Source organism: Palaemon carinicauda, chromosome 19 (assembly GCF_036898095.1).
Source record: "Palaemon carinicauda isolate YSFRI2023 chromosome 19, ASM3689809v2, whole genome shotgun sequence".
NCBI classification, from domain to species: Eukaryota; Metazoa; Arthropoda; class Malacostraca; order Decapoda; family Palaemonidae; genus Palaemon; species Palaemon carinicauda.
Window position 1 is genome coordinate 109,354,008 of NC_090743.1, and position 16,302 is coordinate 109,370,309.

The following is a 16,302-nucleotide window of genomic DNA, read 5'->3' on the forward strand; positions in this document are numbered from 1 at the left end:
CACCTTTGATGCTCACTAGACCCAACAGTTGTCACCACTGGGTGAACACACCCCATTCCTATTACTCTCAAAAACCTCAAGAACCGGGGTAAAAAATGTCTTGACATCCCTAAATGTGTGCAGAGAATTAGATGACTGCTAGGTCAATGCAGTAGTACCTTGGATTATGAGTCTAATTTGTTCTGGGAGCAATCTCCCAACCTAATATGCTAATATTCTAAAACAATTTTTCCCATGGCTGACATGAGGGATACGAGAGAGGAGGACAAGGAGTGAGGGTTACTACTTGGAAGGAGAATATCCCTCCATGAGCATTTCTGGTAGAATATCAAAGAGTTCTTTCTCATGAAAGAACATTCGCTATCACTAACTGAATCAGTTTATTTACGTTTTATGAACGCTTGATTCTCTTATTTCTTACATTCCATTCAATTTTGATATGGAAACTATCTAAAGACAATTCTTTTGTTGTTTCTATAAAAGTATGTGAAAATGGGGTAAAATTGACATGAACACAACGTGAACACTGCCTGTTTGGTGTATAGGCTTCAAAATATTGTACAGCTTTTCTCCTTAGTACTTTTCCGAAAAATATGTGCATACAGAGGGAAATATTTGCTTGTATACCTAATTAAAATTTCATACTCGTATACTAAATGAAATTTCATATATGTATACCGATTGAAATTGCCTTTTCCTATACCGATTGAAATTTTCGCTTCCTATTTCATGCTCGTATACCGAAATGAAATTTTCTCATATCGAAATAGATGTATTCTGAGTTATTCGTAAACCAAGGTAATAATGTACGCTCTGTCAAATTAAATAAAATTATATTCTGTACTGTACTTACAGTTGTGATAGGTATTATGTAATTGTCAAATTTATTTAAATTGAATCTTCATTGAAAATCCCTTCATTTTTTAGAGAATCTATTTTTTATTTATCATACCAAGCCAATGCTAATACAGCAGTGAGAATGCCTAAACAGAAATCTCTTTTAATCATATCTTTCTCAATGATTTGGGACCCTTTTAGATCTGAAAAAAATCTTGAACTTTTGATCACTCCTGTTATACAGAATTAATAACATATCTTCTCCCTATCTCAACATCTCTTTAGTTAGCCCACCTGATACCCTGAATTTAGTGACTGGCTTCTATTGACACTTGACTTGGTACTCCAGAAAATTAGCCTGACTTGCTGAAATAATAAGGCTAGTCATCTGACTCGTCTATAAACGCCTAACATCTTAAAATTACATGGCAGTTTAAAACCTTTAGTGTACTATCCTACATTATAGTGGTTTGCGGACTTCGGCCGGACGTAGCACTTAGACTTCCTATTGTCAGAATGCCGACCACACTCCAACACTGCACCTCAAAAACATGCTATGAATTGCCCAAAAGACCTGGGAAAAAAAAAAATTAAAGAAAAATGGACACTGGGCACCACCCCTTGATTTACTTCTGGGCAAGGGGACCCAGCGATAATCTTAGACCTTCCCTCTGATTTTATCATTCATTATGCCGACCACACGCCAAGGGATTCTTTCTTTAGAAATTACTGTATAGCTTGCATCTTGGGTAAGATTTTCTGCTTGCCAATTTTTCAAGTTACTAATTCATAAAAATAAAAAATATCTAAAGGCTGGGATTCGATTCAGGTTCTTAGAAGTGAACAAACATACTGAACAACTCATAAACAAAGTTATTTTTATATAGAAACTAACATCCAAAGAAAAAGAAATGGAGAAAAAGATGTCCTTTAATTTAAAAGAATAATTGAACAAGAATACCTAGAAGGGAAAATTAATAACAAGATGAAAATTACCGTAATAATACATACAAGGCATAAATTTATTACTAAAGTTAGAACTTTAGTAGACTTGGCATGGACACTTTGATATAATTAGTGAACAACTTCACAAGACCCTCTTCACTAAAAGAACGTATCTATCCACTGCCAGCTGGAGCGTCAGTCTTGGCACTTGCTGTTTCTTGAACTACTTTTTCAAGGGCTTTCGCGTTAAGAATTTCTTAAGAGCATCCCTCCTCATCACCGTCGTCATCGTCATCAGCAACATCTATGAACTGTGGGAAACTCTCATACACTTCTTTTATGTCCATAGGTTCATTTTGTACTGGGGTCTGGTCAGATCCTTCATCAATTTGTTCAATTTGAGTACTCATGTTATAAGCTACTAATCGTTCTTCGAAACTCGACAGCATGGCTTTTTTAAAGTATTCTTATATTTGTGAAAACTCCAGTTCTTGACAGAAACTCACTAATGACATGAGGCTAAATGATATGAATCTACAGTATATGCATTTGTGCAACTTAGTATGGTATTACTGTAATACGTTTTCTATTAATAATACCAAAACTTTCCTCCTTCGCACATTCACTTGTCCTTCACCAGTTGTCATTTTAGTAGTAGTGACTGGCTAGATAACTATGATACTGTACATCTCAAATTTTGATCTCATTTTCTAGTATTTGGAGCTACAGTCACATTGCCCTACATGGAGTAGGGTACTGCATCAATCTGAAACAAAAAGAATATTGATTTTTTTTTGGACATTTTAAGATGGGATTAGAACACATAATTAGAATGAAAATAATATGAACAAATTTTGTCAATACAGACTCTGTTATTATAACATTAGAAGCTACTTAGCAACTGCCTGCCACAGGGATACTTATCTATCCTGACTATTAAGATGTGTAGCTAGAAAACTTTCCCAATAACTTGTTAAATTCAAGGACTCCATCAACTGATCCTATTTATGAGAAGCTTGATTGATTGCAATAAAGGCAAGATATGCTAACATGTTAGAATGTATATGAGTCAAAAGTGTCAGTCAGATTATAAAAGAGGCAAGTGGTGCTAGCATGTCACAAGTCCAATGACATATTTAAGAAGAAGATATATATTATATATTTGATGCAACTGTTGTCAGCCTGAAGAGGTGCTGCTAAAGGCTTATTAAATATTTGTTATAGATTGCATCCGGCAGGGTACATAGTATAATTTCTGTAATATTAGATTAGGGTAGGTTATGATAAGTTTATCGTGATATACAATTTTATTAGGACGTTTTAACTTATATAGTACTTTGAAGTGAGACCTAACTTCCTTCAAATGCTTCAAGAGTGCTGTGCCTGACATTATAGGCATAATATGCTATGCCACATTGTAAATAATGGTACAGGAAGGTTGCTTATCTGGGCATGATCCACTGGGAGGAGGGAAATGGGGATCCAAATCTTGACTCGGTCTTCTGTCTCAAAATCTGATGGTCTTCATGACATTTGATTGTAGAGAGGCACGAGGCTCACAGTGGAAGGATCTGGACCAAATTGAGGGATTGAGGTTTGCATGAAAGCAGTCAACTCTATGTGCTGTGTATCATCTGAACTCTTACCACATGGTACACCAGATTCCTAGGCACAACATAAATAAGCATAGGGATAGCATCTGGATTGATTAGGGTAGGAACACTGCCACTACCCAAAGGAGCATTAGCCCCTCAGACCACTTGAACCAATCATTAACCTGAATGCAACCTTCTACTGCCATGTAAATCCACAAGGCTTCTATCTCGGAATCAAATTTCGAGGTTTGGAATGTCTAGATACTACCTACCAAAATCAAGTGAATTTTTCGTAAAACCTAAACAAATGGAACAATAGTCACCTCATTGATTTCTGACAATTTTTTTCATCAAAATAATGATGTTCTAATCAATGAAGACTTTAAATCACACAATAACTCCATTGAATTATTTAAAATTTCAATTCTCTACATAGTTTTGTAAAAATATTCATAGCATACATAATCATAAGCAAATCATAAGTAAAGCTACTCACAGGTCTGGTAACTGCCTGGACCTCGTATACACAGACTCCCCTGGGGGTATAACAAGTAAGATGGGTTTGCTTGTCGGGACATCTGATCATGCCTTGATTTCATTAGTAATGAAGACTGAGCAGCCTGTCCGTGATGTATCTTACTCATGTAAGATTTATACTCAAGCAGACTGGAATGGGATTTTGCATGATCTTTTGGGCTTGAATTGGTCACAATTGTATAGTAGTGTTGATTCTGTTGTCCCTTTGAATGAGAATCTAGTCAACATAATTGATAGGCGTATCACTTCTCGTGTGCTAAGGTACCAAGTGAAGGACAAACCGTGGTTCAGTGATGATTGTGGACATGCTTATTTGGAGAAGCAGGAGGCCTATCATCTTTGGAAGGGTAACAAATCGGATCCGACCTGGAATAACTATACTCGGTTTAGAGCTTTTGCTCAGAGAGTTTATGCCTCATCTGAAAAGGAATACAATCTAACCATAAGAGAAACTGTTTCTGGTACAACTCAGGAACATAAGTGGTGGACTACCCTTAAATCTGCACTCTTTGGTGTAGATACAACAGTTCCTCCTTTACTTAAACCAGATGGCTCAGTCACTCACTGTCCAAAGGAAAAGGCAACCCTTTTGGCTGATGTGTTTGACAGTAAACAGAGTAATGATTGATTGATTGATTTTAAGTTCTCTGGCAACAGAGTACTAATGAGAAACTCGAACTTCCTCATTCCTGTTTTCCCGAGGCTAAACTAACTAGTATACCTTTTCTGTCTCGTGAAATTAAAGCTCTGTTGATGGACCTTGATGCTAATTGAGGTGTAGACCCAAATGGTATTTTTCCTTTGTTTTCTATAAACACTACAGATTTCTTATTCCAAAGTTATCTGTTATTATGCACAAGTTAGCAAGAAGAGTAGCTTTTAGCAATTGCTGGAGAATTGGTAATGTTACTCCACTATGTAAATGTGTTTGTGGTAGCTCAAGTCCAACTAATTACTGCCCAATTTCCATAACTCCCATACTATCTAAAGTTTTTGAATGTCTTCTGGCAAAACGTCTTGATAGGTTTGCTGAAGGTAATCATCTGTTCCATAGTTTTCAATTTAGTTTTTATAAAGGCCTTGGAGCATGTGATGCCCTTCTTACAATCTCCAATGCTGTACAGAAATCCCTTGATTGTGGTCAGGAGGTTTGTATGATTGCCCTTGATTTTAGTGCTGCCTTTGACCATGTTAAACATGAGGCGCTTTATTTCTAAATCAAACAGTTGGGAGTGGATGGGTCATTTCTTAGCATCATTATTGAATTTTTAAGTAATACTGTAGATCTCAAAGAGTTGTTGTTGATGGCACCATAGTGAGTATAGGAATGTGATATCTGGTGTTCCACAGGGTAATGTTCTTGGCTCATTACTTTTCATACTATATACACATGACATGTGGTTTGGCCTAGAAAACAAGCTTGTTGTATATTATTTGTACTTTTTTTCCTTCATAACAAAAAAAATTGAAGTGCAGCACAGTATTGTTAATCAGGGCCTATTAATAGTTTTAACAGAAAGTCTGTGAAGATTATATATGAGTTGCAACTTAATATTTTTTTCGTTATGAAGGAAGAAAAGTACAAATAATCAAAATGAGAGTGCCAGATATGTACAGTAAATGTACTTATTCATGTAAGGTGTACACAATTTATAATAATAATTGTCTCAAATAACATATTAAACTGTCATATCACTGAATGATGCATGTTATTTCCAGGCTTATCCATTTAAAGCCGATAGCATTCTTAGAGAAGCTCGTAAAGATACTCCTCCATACTATCGAGCTTTGGTCTGGGCAGCACTGTTGCACGTGGATGGTGCAGTAGCAGAGGCTTATCAACAGATCGATAAAGAAACTCCTACTACCACAGATAGACAAGTAAGATAATCATAATCTGCATATGCATTTTTTAATGCAAATTATGAAGATACTCATAAAATAACTTTTTGCATTATTCATACTTTGTAGTAGGTTAGTGTCTATTAATTACAATAGTAACCAATATACTGTATAAAGGTTAAGCTCCATAGTAAATAATGATGGTTTTTCATTCATTAGTTTTCTTGGTGATTCACTTTTATTGGTACCTGTAGCATTGTTTTTACAATTCCAGATAGAAGTAGACATTCCTCGATGCCACCAATATGATGAGCTTCTGTCTTCACCTCAGGGTCATGAAAAATTTACCCGAGTTTTAAAAGCTTGGGTTGTATCTCATTCTCATTTAGTGTATTGGCAAGGCCTGGATTCTTTATGTGCTCCATTTTTGTACCTCAATTTCAACAATGAAGGTTAGTGTTATGCATACTTTTTATCATACGGGATTGCAAAATGACTCTTAATTCACTGTACTTACAATGCAAATAGTAATGCTGTATACATTATACTACTCTATTACTATTTTGCAAGAATTATCCTGGTATTTATATTATTACTGTATGTAGTCTGAGACAAAATCGTTTCTAGAGAAATTTATTGTATTATAATTGTGTTTATACTATTCCTCATTTAGGTGTGAAAAAAAATTAATACAATTAACCTTTTGAGTACAATTTTGAAAAGTAATCTGTTGTTTTGCAGGACTAATAATTTGGATATTTTCTTTCCCTTCAGCTTTAGCTTTCTCCTGCCTTTCAAGGTTCATTGACAAATATCTACACAAGTTCTTCCTTCGAGATAACAGTGCCGTCATTCAAGAGTACCTAGCAAAATTTTCCCATATGATTGCATTCCATGATCCACAGCTTTTCAACCATTTGGATGAAATTTGTTTTATTCCAGAACTATATGCCATTCCTTGGTTTTTGACAATGTATACACGTAAGTAGAATTTTGGTTTAGTGTTGGATATATTTTGGTGATTTACAATTTATCTTTATCTTTTTTTTTGTTTCTACACGTATACAAACAATTTGTCCTTTAAGATAGGGAAATGTCTTCAATGGAACTGAAACACCCGTTGAATTAATTAAAAGAGGTAGGTAACAACAGGTGGTGCGCTCATGTGAATAGTCCTCCCTACCTGCCTGTTGAAGACTTTCACTTTTGTCTTCGGCCACAATTGGTACGAAATACTGTTGTGTTCTATCCAAGGCTGTTTAAATCTTTTTTTTAAATATTGTACGTTCAATAAGTTTAATTGGTGATTTGGCTTCATGTATAATGATGGAAAGAAGCAGGATTGCAAGCGTATATAGAACACATCTCTGGTTTATGATAAACCGAGGATAGATCTAATCACTACTTAGGAGAATAATTGTGATAAATACTGTATCCCCTTTGTTACTGAGTGTAGATTGTGGCCTCCAATAGTCGGGCATTTGCGTTGAGTGAGAAGGCTAAGTCTTCCTTTGTTTTCTTTGTGGTAAGCCCATGAATTGCCAAAGAGACTGTTAGCACTTTCTTTTCAAGTTATCCATCTGATGAAGCTTCTGTGGATATGCCCATGGCTTAGAGTCGGTGAGTGTGCTTCAGGAGTGGGAAGAACTTGGATCTACATTGGGGAATTTTCAGGTTTTGTGTAGTGGGAGGCAATCACTGCACTCCAGTGTCTGTTGGAAGCCAAGGAACATGATCTGCTTCTTGCTTTATGAGACAATCCATAGAGCATACACCTCAACAACTGAGAGGGTTAAGTTGCCAGCCAGAACCAGGATTCATGAAGTGGGATATAACCCCCACTCTAACCTTTAAGAGGAATCTTGCAGTCGGCCAGGGGTTGAAGGGTGGTGTTTGGAAACGCCAGTTAACTTTCATGGCTTGCTACCTACAAGAGTATACCCACAAGTCCTTCGACACTTGTTCTTGATCCTGTAATGGCTGCTCAAGTAGTTGTTAAGCCAGTGGCTCTTGCATGGGACAGGAAGCATCTTGTCTATGGTAACTTGTAGATGGAAGGCAGAATGACCGGTTCCTCTCCTTCATCTTTCTTTCCCATCTCTTGGGGATGAAGTGGTCATACCATTACTTGCTAGATCTTACTGGATGCTGGTAAGCTACACTTCTGAGCCCCATTCTTTAGAATCTCCCCCCCCCTCAACTCCTCCCTGGATGAGGGAGAGGATAGGGGAGTATATACCAACCCATGAATCATATTATGCCAGGTATATTTATTCCGGAGTGTACAGTACTTCCCTTTGATTCCTCCTTTGATTACATAGCAATCCTCTTTTATAGGCCAGTACCTATCAGCCTATTCATCCATATGATGGAAAGAAAGGGGGTTTGCTATAGTCATCTCCTTTGCTCCCTTACAGGACCATGTATACTGACATTTATAGGGAAGAAAAAGAACCAACTAGTATGGTTTTAGGTCTAGGAGGTCTTCTGACCCACCGATTAATGAGTTTCCCTATTTTAAAAGACAAAAGGTTTTTATATACAGAGGAACAAACAACAAATTTTAACAGTTGCTGAAGACATTTCCTTGTTTTACAGAACTCATGTTTGTATAGTAGGAAAAAATAAAAAATTACTTTTAATTTTTTTTTTTTTGCCAATGTATATTATGAAAATTTCATTTTTCATTAAGAAAAATATCTAATTAATGATTTTTTTTTTATTCTAAACAGATGTATTTCCACTTCACAAAATATTTCTTTTGTGGGACACCCTACTCCTTGGTGAAGCCTCCCTTCCATTGTGCATAGGAGTTTCTCTTTTACGACAGTTGAAAGACAGGCTGTTGAAATTTGGCTTCAACGAGTGTATTTTGTTATTTTCAGATATGCCAGGTAACTGCCTTCCTTTTTATTTTAATTGCTCTCTGACTGAAATATGTTTAGAAGGTCTTTATTATAGCATTGTTTTTTAATATCAAACAATATTTAATCCGATGTTCATTTATACAGTATATGTTTGTGAACAATACCTCATAGGGCTACAATCCAGCATGGTACTTTAAATTGGCCAGTTCTGCAAAGCTATATGCAATTATTAAGTGAATTACCACTCCTGTTCATGAAAATAAGAACTGACCTGCTCAGAAGTCTAATTATACAAGAACTAATATTCCACATTTCTCTTTAAGTGGAGTACATAAAAAGAAAAATTACGCAGGTTAGAAGGTAAATAAATCACAATTTTCAATATTAATCTTACCCGATGATCATGTAGCTGTCAACTCTGTTGCCCGACAGAAATCTACGGTCGGGATACGCCAGCGATCGCTATACAGGTGGGGGTGTACACAACAGCGCCATCTGTGAGCAGGTACTCAAGTACTTCTTGTCAACAAGAACTCAATTTTTCCTCTGTCGTGCCACCGGCTAGACCTACTGGGATACGCTGTTGATTCTGGAGTTATTGCTCACGATTTGGTGATGTATTTGCTCTAGAGTTTAGCCTTCGCTATTCAGGAAGCTTTATCTTTAGCTTAGCAAGCTTTTGGAATTAATTTGAATTAATTATGGTGACAAAGAGAGTATGGACTCTCTTTCACTTTTAAATGGCCGACCCTTCCCTTAGACGGAAGTGTTGGTGTCGAAGAGAGTATAGACTCTCTTTCACTTTTTATTTTATATCTCTCCGCCATTTATAGGCCTCTTCGATTAACTTTCCTTAAAAAAAAAAAAAAAAATATGCGACCTTTCCTAATAGTAGGCGGTCCTTACTTGGAACCGAAGTTAATTAACATTGAGCTCGTCATATCGTTTTTCCTGTTAAGAATTTATGCTATTTTAATTTTATGTTTTTGAAAGATTTTCTTTGATAAGTCTCGTACTGTTTTCAAAGTTGAACTAACGTTTTGTTTAGTCTCCGCAGTTGTTGACGTTCAGAACGTTCAACTTGCGCTCTATCGTTACGATAGAGAGAGAGTATTCACGGTTTCATGTTGCAGTAAGAGTAAACCGATTCTAGCGTTTCGTTCATTCTTTCTTAGCTTAAATGGTTTTAATTCTAATAAAGGAGCTTTTTTATTTGGGAAACCTTTCAGTTTTTTTCCTTTAACAAATAATATGTTTTAACGATATATATAATTGGGCTCATCTCTCAGGTTCTAAGTCAAGAGAGAGAGAGAGAGAGATAGAGACGGAGGGAGAGAGAGGAGGATAAACGTTTCGTTCAAGCGGGTAACGTTGTTCTCGTTTTTTTTGCTCTTCTCCCTAGTCGATAGAGGGGAAGAAGGTAAAACGTTTCTAGAGTTTTATTCTTGTTCCCAGGCTTTATGCGGTGAGAGATTTTAAACGTAGTTTATTTGATCTAGTGTTTAGTCTCTTTTCCAGCCACTGAATTCTTTATCTTTCATTATGTTTTTCTGTTACATTGTAATACTGTTTTCGCAATTACTACCTTTTAATGAAGGATAGGATTGCGTGTTTCAGGTACAAACCACTTAAAGTTTCGAGTTCAGTGAAATAAGTGCAAACAGAAAATCAAAAGTGATAAAGTGATATGCGCAAAGTGTTACAGTGTTGCGTTCGAGGGTTCGTCTGTTCGTGCCAGTGGTTCACCTAGTCTGGGACCTCTTACAAGCTCCCAAGCCCAGGGGAGAAGTAATGTCGAAGGACTTATGGGTTCCTCAGGCCTTGATCGACGAACAGACGTTTCCCTCTGTGGTTTCGGGTGTATCTACACACGTTGCCGACGTGATCACCCCACCCACACAAAGACGAGAGAGCCCATTTATTCCTCGTCTGCGGAAGAGGTTTCTCGCAGAAACCATGGACCAAATCTTGCAGCTTTTAAGTGCAAGTCGGTCCCTTCCGCGCAAGTCCAACGGCCTAGGTGTAGCCACTGGGTCAGTTCGGACTCGCTGCAGTACGACAACTGCACACCTCCTAAGAGAGGCTAGGTGGTACCGCAACAGGCAGTAACTCCGTCTGTTGCCGCACCAGCTGTTTTAGACCCTCAGTCACAACGGACAGTAGCTCCGTTTGTTGTTGTCTTTCATAGACCCTAGTGGTCCATGCTGCAGACTTTACAGTCTCAGCTTGCTCCTTCATACAGGAGTATCATGCTGGAAGGTTGACAATGCAGCCTGTTTACCTACAACCCGCCGAGGTTGTGCGCTCAGCAGATACTGCGGCTGCCTGCTCCCACACCACACCTGTGAGAGCTCCTCCACCGATGCGCAGTCCTCACTGCCAGACGCATGTTCTTGCTGCACCAAGCATGCTCCGCATACCATGCAGCATGAGCCGCATTCCATGCAGCATGAGCCTCATACCATGCAGCTTGAGCCTCATTCCATGCAGCATGAGCCTCATTCCATGCAGCATGAGCCTCATCCCATGCAGCATGAGCCGCATGCCATGCAGCATGAGCCGCATACCATGCAGCATGAGCCGCATCCCATGCAGCATGAGCCGCATACCATGCAGCATGAGCCGCATGCCTTACCTCATGCTCTGCATACCATACCGCATGCTCTGCATACCTTACAGCATGCTCTGCATACCTTACAGCATGCTCTGCATTCCTTACAGCATGCTCTGCATACCTTACAGCATGCTCTGCATACCTTACAGCATGCTCTGCATACCTTACAGCATGCTCTGCATACCATACCGCATGCTCCTCAACCCACCGCAGCCCCTCCCATATGACTCCCACACACAGAGCACTCCGTTGCCGTGCGGGAGCTACCACAAGCTGCCGTGTTTTGACACGGTGTGTCAGCCTCCGCAACACACTGTGGTTACCGCCACTCGCCAGCAGCAAACTAGTCAGGCAGGAGTTGAGGCTTCCCCACACATCTTTGGTTGTTGCCAACTCACAAACTGTCATGCAGTTACATGACGTTGCCTTCTGGTCTGCTACTTATACACCAGTGCTGTATGTCCTCACGCTCCTGTTGTGGTTGACAGTTCAGTTTTTGACAGTTCACAGACTGTCAAGCAGTTTCATAACGTTGCCTTCTGGTCTGCTGCTTTTGCACCAGTGAAACCCTCACTGAGAGAACTTAGCTTTTCTCGGATATGGTGCCTGTAGATGAGAAAGTGCTGTTCTCCCTCCTTCTGATATTCCCTTGAGGACTCTGTCATTTGGAGAGGAGCCTTAAGCTGCTTAGCCTCCTATGGACTTTTATTTAAGCATAACATGCTTCCAGGGAGGGTCAATGGTTCCGCTTCAGTCGCTAACCCCGTCTGTTGCCACACCTGCTCCCATAGACCTTGAGCTTTGTTGCAAGGCATGCAGTCCAAGCTTAGTCCTTGATAGAGGATTTCTTTTTACGGAGTCAGTGTGTCACTGGGAAGACGTTCAACAACCAGCAGAGGTGACTTGTTGTGACGCGGTGCGGCAACCTCAGCAACCCGATAAAGAGTTGTCTGTACTACCCAGACAGTCTAGACAGTTTCGGGTTGTCGCTGTACTTCCTCGCTTCCCCATGGTTGACAGTTCACAGACTGTGCAGCAGTACCATGATCTTGTGTCCGGCTCCATCAGACGACTGGCTTTTAAGAGCTCCCACAAGTCGTCGCTGTCTGGAGAATCTCAGATGGACTATGGATCTGACCAAGGAACTGGGCCTCCTGGTCAATTTAGAGAAGTCCCAGCTCGTCCCATCCCAGACCTTTGTCTACCTGGGTATGGAGATTCAGAGTCGAGTTTTTCGGGCTTTTCCGTCGGCCCCAAGGATCAACCAAGCCCTAGAATGCATCCAGAGCATGCTGAGAAGGAATCGATGCTCAGTCAGGCAGTGGATGAGTCTAACAGGGACACTTTCATCGCTGGCCCTGTTCATCGAGTTAGGGAGACTCCACCTCCGCCCCCTTCAGTATCATCTAGCTGCTCACTGGATAAAGGACATGACGCTAGAGACGGTCTCAGTTCCTGTTTCCGAAGAGATGAGGTCTACTCTAACGTGGTGGAAGAACAGCTTTCTTCTCAAGGAAGGTCTACCTTTGGCTGTTCAGAACCCCGACCGCCGTCTCTTCTCGGACGCATCAGACACGGGCTGGGGTGCGACATTGGACGGACAGGAATGCTCGGGAACATGGAATCAGGAGCAAAGGACACTTCGCATCAATTGCAAGGAGTTGTTGGCGGTTCATCTGGCCTTGATAAACTTCAAGTCCCTCCAGCTAAACAAGGTGGTGGAGGTGGACTCCGACTACACCACAGCCTTGGCTTACATCTCCAAGCAGGGAGGGACTCATTCGAGGAAGTTGTTCTAGATCGCAAGGGACCTCCTCATCTGGTCAAAAGATCGAAAGCTCACGCTGGGAACGAGGTTCATTCAGGGCGATATGAATGTCATGGCAGATCGCCTCAGCCGGAAGGGTCAGGTCATCCCCACAGAGTGGACCCTTCACAAGAATGTTTGCAGCAGACTTTGGGCCCTGTGGGGTCAGCCAACCATAGATCTGTTCGCTACCTCGATGACCTAGAGGCTCCCGTTGTATTGTTCTCCGATTCCAGACCCAGCAGCAGTTCACGTGGATGCTTTTCTGCTGGATTGGTCCCATCTCGACCTGTATGCATTCCCGCCGTTCAAGATTGTCAACAGGGTACTTCAGAAGTTCGCCTCTCACAAAGGGACACGGCTGACGTTGGTTGCTCCGCTCTGGCCCGCGAGAGAATGGTTCACAGAGGTACTGCAATGGCTGGTCGACATTCCCAGGACTCTTCCTCTAAGAGTGGACCTTCTACGTCAACCTCACGTAAAGAAGGTACACCCAAACCTCCACGCTCTTCGTCTGACTGCCTTCAGACTATCGAAAGACTCTCAAGAGCTAGAGGCTTTTCGAAGGAGGCAGCCAGAGCGATTGCCAGAGCAAGGAGGACATCCACTCTCAGAGTCTATCAGTCTAAATGGGAAGTCTTCCGAAGCTGGTGCAAGGCCAATGCAGTTTCCTCAACCAGTACCACTGTAACCCAGATTGCTGACTTCCTGTTACATCTAAGGAACGTAAGATCCCTTTCAGCTCCTACGATCAAGGGTTACAGAAGTATGTTGGCAGCGGTTTTCCGCCACAGAGGCTTGGATCTTTCCACCAACAAAGATCTACAGGACCTCCTTAGGTCTTTTGAGACCTCAAAGGAACGTCGGTTGTCCACTCCAGGCTGGAATCTAGACGTGGTCCTAAGGTTCCTTATGTCATCAAGATTTGAACCTCTCCAATCAGCCTCTTTTAAGGACCTCATTTTAAAAACTCTTTTCCTCGTGTGCTTGGCAACAGCTAAAAGAGTAAGTGAGATCCACGCCTTCAGCAGGAACATAGTTTTCACATCTGAAACGGCTACATGTTCCTTGCAGCTCGGTTTTTTGCTAAAAACGAGCTTCCTTCACGTCCTTGGCCTAAGTCGTTCGAGATCCCAAGCCTGTCCAACTTGGTGGGGAACGAACTGGAGAGAGTACTTTGCCCAGTTAGAGCTCTTAGGTACTATCTAAAAAGGTCAAAACCTTTACGAGGACAATCAGAAGCCTTATGGTGTGCTATCAAGAAGCCTTCTCTTCCAATGTCTAAGAACTCAGTTTCTTACTACATCAGGCTTCTGATTAGGGAAGCACATTCTCATCTGAAGGAAGAAGACCTTGCTTTGCTGAAGGTAAGGACACATGAAGTGAGAGCTGTGGCTACTTCAGTGGCCTTCAAACAGAACCGTTCTCTGCAGAGTGTTATGGATGCAACCTATTGGAGAAGCAAGTCAGTGTTCGCATCATTCTATCTCAAAGATGTCCAGTCTCTTTACGAGAACTGCTACACCCTGGGACCATTCGTAGCAGCGAGTGCAGTAGTAGGTGAGGGCTCAGCCACTACATTCCCATAATCCCATAATCCCATAACCTTTTTAACCTTTCTCTTGAATACTTTTTATGGGTTGTACGGTCGGCTAAGAAGCCTTCCGCATCCTTGTTGATTTGGCGGGTGGTCAATTCTTTCTTGAGAAGCGCCGAGGTTAGAGGTTGTGATGAGGTCCTTTAGTATGGGTTGCAGCCCTTTATACTTCAGCACCTAAGAGTCGTTCAGCATCCTAAGAGGACCGCTACGCTCAGTAAGGAAGACGTACTTAATAAAGGCAGAGTAATGGTTCAAGTCGTCTTCCTTACCAGGTACTTATTTATTTTATGTTATTTTTGAATAACTAATAAAATGAAATACGGGATACTTAGCTTCTTTGTTAACATGTATGCTGGTCTCCACCCACCACCCTGGGTGTGAATCAGCTACATGATCATCGGGTAAGATTAATATTGAAAAATGTTATTTTCATTAGTAAAATAAATTTTTGAATATACTTACCCGATGATCATGAATTTAAGGACCCACCCTTCCTCCCCATAGAGAACCAGTGGACCGAGGAGAAAATTGAGTTCTTGTTGACAAGAAGTACTTGAGTACCTGCTCACAGATGGCGCTGTTGTGTACTCCCCCACCTGTATAGCGATCGCTGGCGTATCCCGACCGTAGATTTCTGTCGGGCAACAGAGTTGACAGCTACATGATCATCGGGTAAGTATATTCAAAAATTTATTTTACTAATGAAAATAACATGATTCTAAAATATTAAAAACACTTCATAGATTTCAATTATAAAAGTTTGTTTTACATCTCAAGTGTGATTCTGAATAATTTCTTTGAACACTCTTAATATGTATGATGATAAGTACAGAAATATCTAAGGAATTGGGTTGATTTATATAGTGATCGTTTGTGTTGCAAGCATTATATGTTAGTAACCCATCAGTCTTTATCAACCATTATTTAACAAAATTATTTAAACCCCAACATTTTAAAAGAATTATCTAAGGAAACTTGTAAATCCACAAAATTAATTAGGAAACTAGATACTACAGATACAGTATAAGAATATACTTCTTTCAATATCTGTTGGGTCTTAGAAGGCTATTTGACATAATTCTTGGCTAAATACACGATGCTGGATTATCAGCAATATTTAGTTCTGCTTACTGCAAGCCTATTCTCTATTTTTATTCTGCTAACTGAATGATTTGTGGTTTAGAAAAAGAAAGAGAGAGGATTTTTTTCCATTTATGTTAGTATTCAATTCTATTAATTAAAAGCAGTAGTACCTCGCTTTACGTGTTTAATTTGTTCCAGGAGCAAACTTGTAATCTAAAATAATTTTTTATAAGAAATCAAGGAAATTCACTATATGCATGCCACTAGTCCACATATATACTCCTTTTAAAAGATTTGCAGTGGAATCCAATAGACAAATTATATCACCCAACATCAGAAATGAATAGAAATTAATCATTCTTAATAAAGAAAAATATTGACAAATCACTCAAACTTTACCTCTGAGAAGAGTTGTAATTGGCATGTGGGAAACGAGAGAGGAAGAGGGTATTACTTCTTGGAAGTTTAATCTCTCCCCATGAGCATTTCAGGTAAAATATTTGAAGATGATTCTCCTGAATGGCATTCACCGTCACTAACTGAATCACCTAATTTACATTTTATGCACACTTGGT

At 40.0% G+C, this 16,302-nt stretch overlaps 1 protein-coding gene across 1 annotated transcript in view; it reads left to right on the top strand.

The window, feature by feature from the left end:
• LOC137658720 (TBC domain-containing protein kinase-like protein) overlaps nucleotides 1-16,302 on the top strand; it is a 129,881-nt gene that overhangs the window by 79,042 nt on the left and 34,537 nt on the right. Inside the window, exons 12-15 of the mRNA XM_068393717.1 lie at nucleotides 5,634-5,795; nucleotides 6,031-6,208; nucleotides 6,531-6,737; nucleotides 8,489-8,650. Coding sequence (XP_068249818.1) covers nucleotides 5,634-5,795; nucleotides 6,031-6,208; nucleotides 6,531-6,737; nucleotides 8,489-8,650 — 709 coding nt within the window. The remainder of the gene's footprint in view (nucleotides 1-5,633; nucleotides 5,796-6,030; nucleotides 6,209-6,530; nucleotides 6,738-8,488; nucleotides 8,651-16,302) is intronic.